Source organism: Epinephelus moara, chromosome 1, assembly GCF_006386435.1.
Source record: "Epinephelus moara isolate mb chromosome 1, YSFRI_EMoa_1.0, whole genome shotgun sequence".
Classification (NCBI taxonomy): Eukaryota; Metazoa; Chordata; class Actinopteri; order Perciformes; family Serranidae; genus Epinephelus; species Epinephelus moara.
This window is the reverse complement of record NC_065506.1, coordinates 15814851-15818341: the sequence shown is the minus strand read 5'-3', so window position 1 is coordinate 15818341 and position 3491 is coordinate 15814851. Positions and strand designations below refer to the sequence as shown.

The following is a 3491-nucleotide window of genomic DNA, read 5'->3' as shown; positions in this document are numbered from 1 at the left end:
TGGGGGGGTGGGACATAGAGGAAAGCGGGGAGCTGTGTGTAGGGAAGGAGTCACACTGTTGTAAGCGCGGCAACAATGTCATTTAATTGATTCCATGCCATCTCATCAATTTTGATTAAAATGAAATGAGCCTCTGTACGTTTGAAAAGGTTAAAACAAATTGAAGGTGGAAATCACAGCTGGTAATCACAGTTTGTCTAACAGCGGGCTTTTAATGAAGCGACCCGCTTGCCATCATTCATAGACACAGACAGATGAACTTTTCTTCCGACAGCCGTTGAGCTTTAATATGCGGTTGTGCCAAAATAGATTCATGGTCTTAGCATTTTAAAGTAATGCTTTGACTAAAAAAGGGACTATTTGATGAAAATGTTTATTGTCTGTACATCAGTTTACATGTGATTGATACAGATTCTCTGTCTTGTATCTATAATTGTATTGACAGAATAGACACGCACATGCAGTATAACAAAACCAAACTTTCACATGGTCTTCACCAACACGTTTCAGTACATCGTTCTCCAAATCTCATACAGTGTGTCCGTTCTGGTGTTTCTTCAATGATAAAATGTTCCATTAGCACATACACACTGCATCTGTTCATAATTAAGACTTCTTCCCACCTCACAATGAATACAGGTTGGGTCACAGAGAGGCCAATGAAGAAATATAATGCAGACAAACTGAGTGATTATAGCACATAAGTCACAGTAATATTGTTGTTTTCTTTAAGATATTGCTGCATTAAACAAAAACATGATAAATCCATTGAAATGTTTATGTTCTAGATTTTACTTTCTGCTAGGCTGAGACTCAAAGAACTCATTCATATCATGCGTTATCTTCTGTTTCAGTGCCCCGTGATTAAATGTGACATTTGCACACACACACACACTTGTGCACCATAAATCTGATACTAACTTAAACATCATGGTTGTCTAGCTCTACCATTAATTTAAAGGACAGGCCAAAGATGACAAAAGATTTAAAACTCAGAGTGGTACTCACAAGCAGAGCAAAAACAAACGTGCACACAATTGAATTGTAGTAGGTAACTACTGGCACCTGGTGGTGGCTTGGAGAACCAGAGGTGCAGCTGTAGCCCCCTTCATTGCACCCATGCCTCATTATAAACAACAGAAGTCATTACAGGTTCCCTCAGTGATGAATATAAAAATGCAGGCAAGATTAAAATCTTATTCTTGTTTTATTTTAAAAAGCAAACTTTGCAGTGTTAACAAAAAAAAAAAAGAAAGAAAAAAAAAATCACATAATTGCAATGCACCTCGCTAAATAAATAACAGTGCTGCTAGTTAATCTGAAAGCATACCCCGCTGGGATATACTGTTGTGAAGAAGCACTGTTGCCTTTTTGCTCACAAATTGCCCTATTTTCAGTGGTTCATTTGCTTTAGTAAACTTAAAGCCGCGCAGACATGCTGCTGTCTCAGCAACAACAGTCTTCAGTAGAAATGCAAATAGATACACATGCAAAGCAAACCTCTGGCTAATTATACAGCCATCTTACAAGGTCTGTGTCCCTGAGCACTGGAAAAAGTGTAATGCGCAGCATGTATGCTCTTCGTAGACATAGCTTTAATACAGAACATCTGCGGGTTGCCAGGTTAGAAAGATCTTAATAAAGCTTACTGTACACTAATTATACTGCAACACAGAAGCACGAGGACTCTTTGCTTATATTTAAAAAGGTGTTGGTTTGGCATTTTTTTTCCACTCATTTATAGAGGATCACAAAGACAAAGGAGGGGGTACACAACGCTATGTTCATCTAAGTCCAAGCGGGGGTAAGCTCAGGCTACTGAGAATGATGTATCCAAGACAAAAACATGGTGAGGCAGTTTAAATATAGCATAAAACACTGGCACTAACATTAAAACTCTAAAGATTGCAGGGTTTAGAAATGTTAAACACTGATGAGTGACATATTTTCATCCTATGACTAGCTTTTCATTTTTTTCCTGATGAATACATAACCAAAACACGCGCTCACACAAAACTTTAGGGATAAAAGAGTCTCTAATGAGACATTTCTTGTGCAGTGACTTGGGGATGTGGTTCTTTGAAATCTCTATAAGGCACTAAAATTGAAGATAGAAGCACTCTAAAACCATCTATAAAAAGGCAAGCACATGACTTATACTATGGCTCTGCTGTGGCAAATGACTTGAATTTGCTAGAAGTCGCTGGAGTGGATGACTCTTGCTTTTTTTTCTTCTCAGTGCAGTGGATACAGTGTTCTGTCTCAGTGCAGTCAAGCAGAGTTCACGGTCAGTCATCTTTTTTGTCAGAGGTGCTGTCTTCCTGTTTTTCTGCCGAACTGGTCTGACAGGACAATTCCAGGTCACCTGGACTCGCCTCCTGAATTGCCTGGTATCTCTGAAGCTCCAGATAGGTGGTGAAGAGCTTGGCATACTCTGGGTGGGTCGAGGCAAAGCTCTGAAATTCACCTGAAGAATCACAGGCACAGAAAAAAGCATTAGGATACAGTGTAGCTCAGAATAAAAGGACGTTTAAATAATAATGCTAAAAAATACTGTACATATTTCCTGCACATATTCCTGTTCCAAAATATCCTGGTGGAAATGCAAACAGAGGTTAGAAGACCAAAATGTAGCTTGGCATTGGAGTCAACTCACTGAAGGTGATGAAACCAGAGCCGTCGGCATCAATCTCCTTGAAGAGCTTGGTCATGTTTAGATCGGACACACCCAGAGCAGAGCGCAGCAGAGCAGTAAACTCCTCTCGGGTGATTTTCTCATCCTCATCTGTATCAAACAGCTGCATGAGAGAGAGGACAGAAACAGAGAGAAATGTTTTTCACTTGAAAATGTATGCATGTTTTAGAAAAATAAAGTCTATTTAAAGTATGGAACAGGTAGGTGGGTTAGGAAAAACTTACATAAAACTGGGGAAACTTATTTTTGCTAAATTAGCTGGACAAAAATAACTTTTCACTTCACATTACATAAACCCTTGAACTGTTTGTTCAAAACCACATTTGACCTTATGGCCAGCAAAGTGACTCCACGCTCTCCACAACAGACACACATTGTTAACTTGACATTATCCAAGCCCCTCTGAATGCTGCCTCTGTGTCTTCCTGCAGTAGTGCTTCTGCTGTGCTCTAATGTCAACTAAAGGCAGGGCTGGGTGATTTAGCTGAGATTTAATACTTCTTTTGTATTCTGCTTATTTTTACTGTAAATTAAATGTTGACTTTTTATATTTAGTATAAAAAGTAAGCATTATATGCTGTAGCTATGCATGCATAATTTGTCAGGGGTTCTAGTTACATCTCCAAGAGGTCTGCATGGTACAGTTGGGTTTCCATCCAAATGTATCGCAAATTTTAAGCAAATTTTGTGAAAATGCGCAAAAGAAAATGCGAATTTATGCACGTTTCCATTCGTTATTGTTTTGCGAGTATTGGGAGTCAACAGGTCGAGCAGAAGGTGGCGCTTCTCATGAAAA

General features: G+C 39.1%; 1 protein-coding gene across 1 annotated transcript in view; it reads right to left on the bottom strand.

The window, feature by feature from the left end:
• Positions 1-354: 354 nt before the first annotated feature.
• lpcat2 (lysophosphatidylcholine acyltransferase 2) overlaps positions 355-3491 on the bottom strand; it is a 12125-nt gene continuing 8988 nt past the window's right edge. Inside the window, exons 13-14 of the mRNA XM_050047461.1 lie at positions 2657-2798; positions 355-2467 (exon numbers count right to left, since the gene is read on the bottom strand). Coding sequence (XP_049903418.1) covers positions 2289-2467; positions 2657-2798 — 321 coding nt within the window. The 3' untranslated portion in view covers positions 355-2288. The remainder of the gene's footprint in view (positions 2468-2656; positions 2799-3491) is intronic.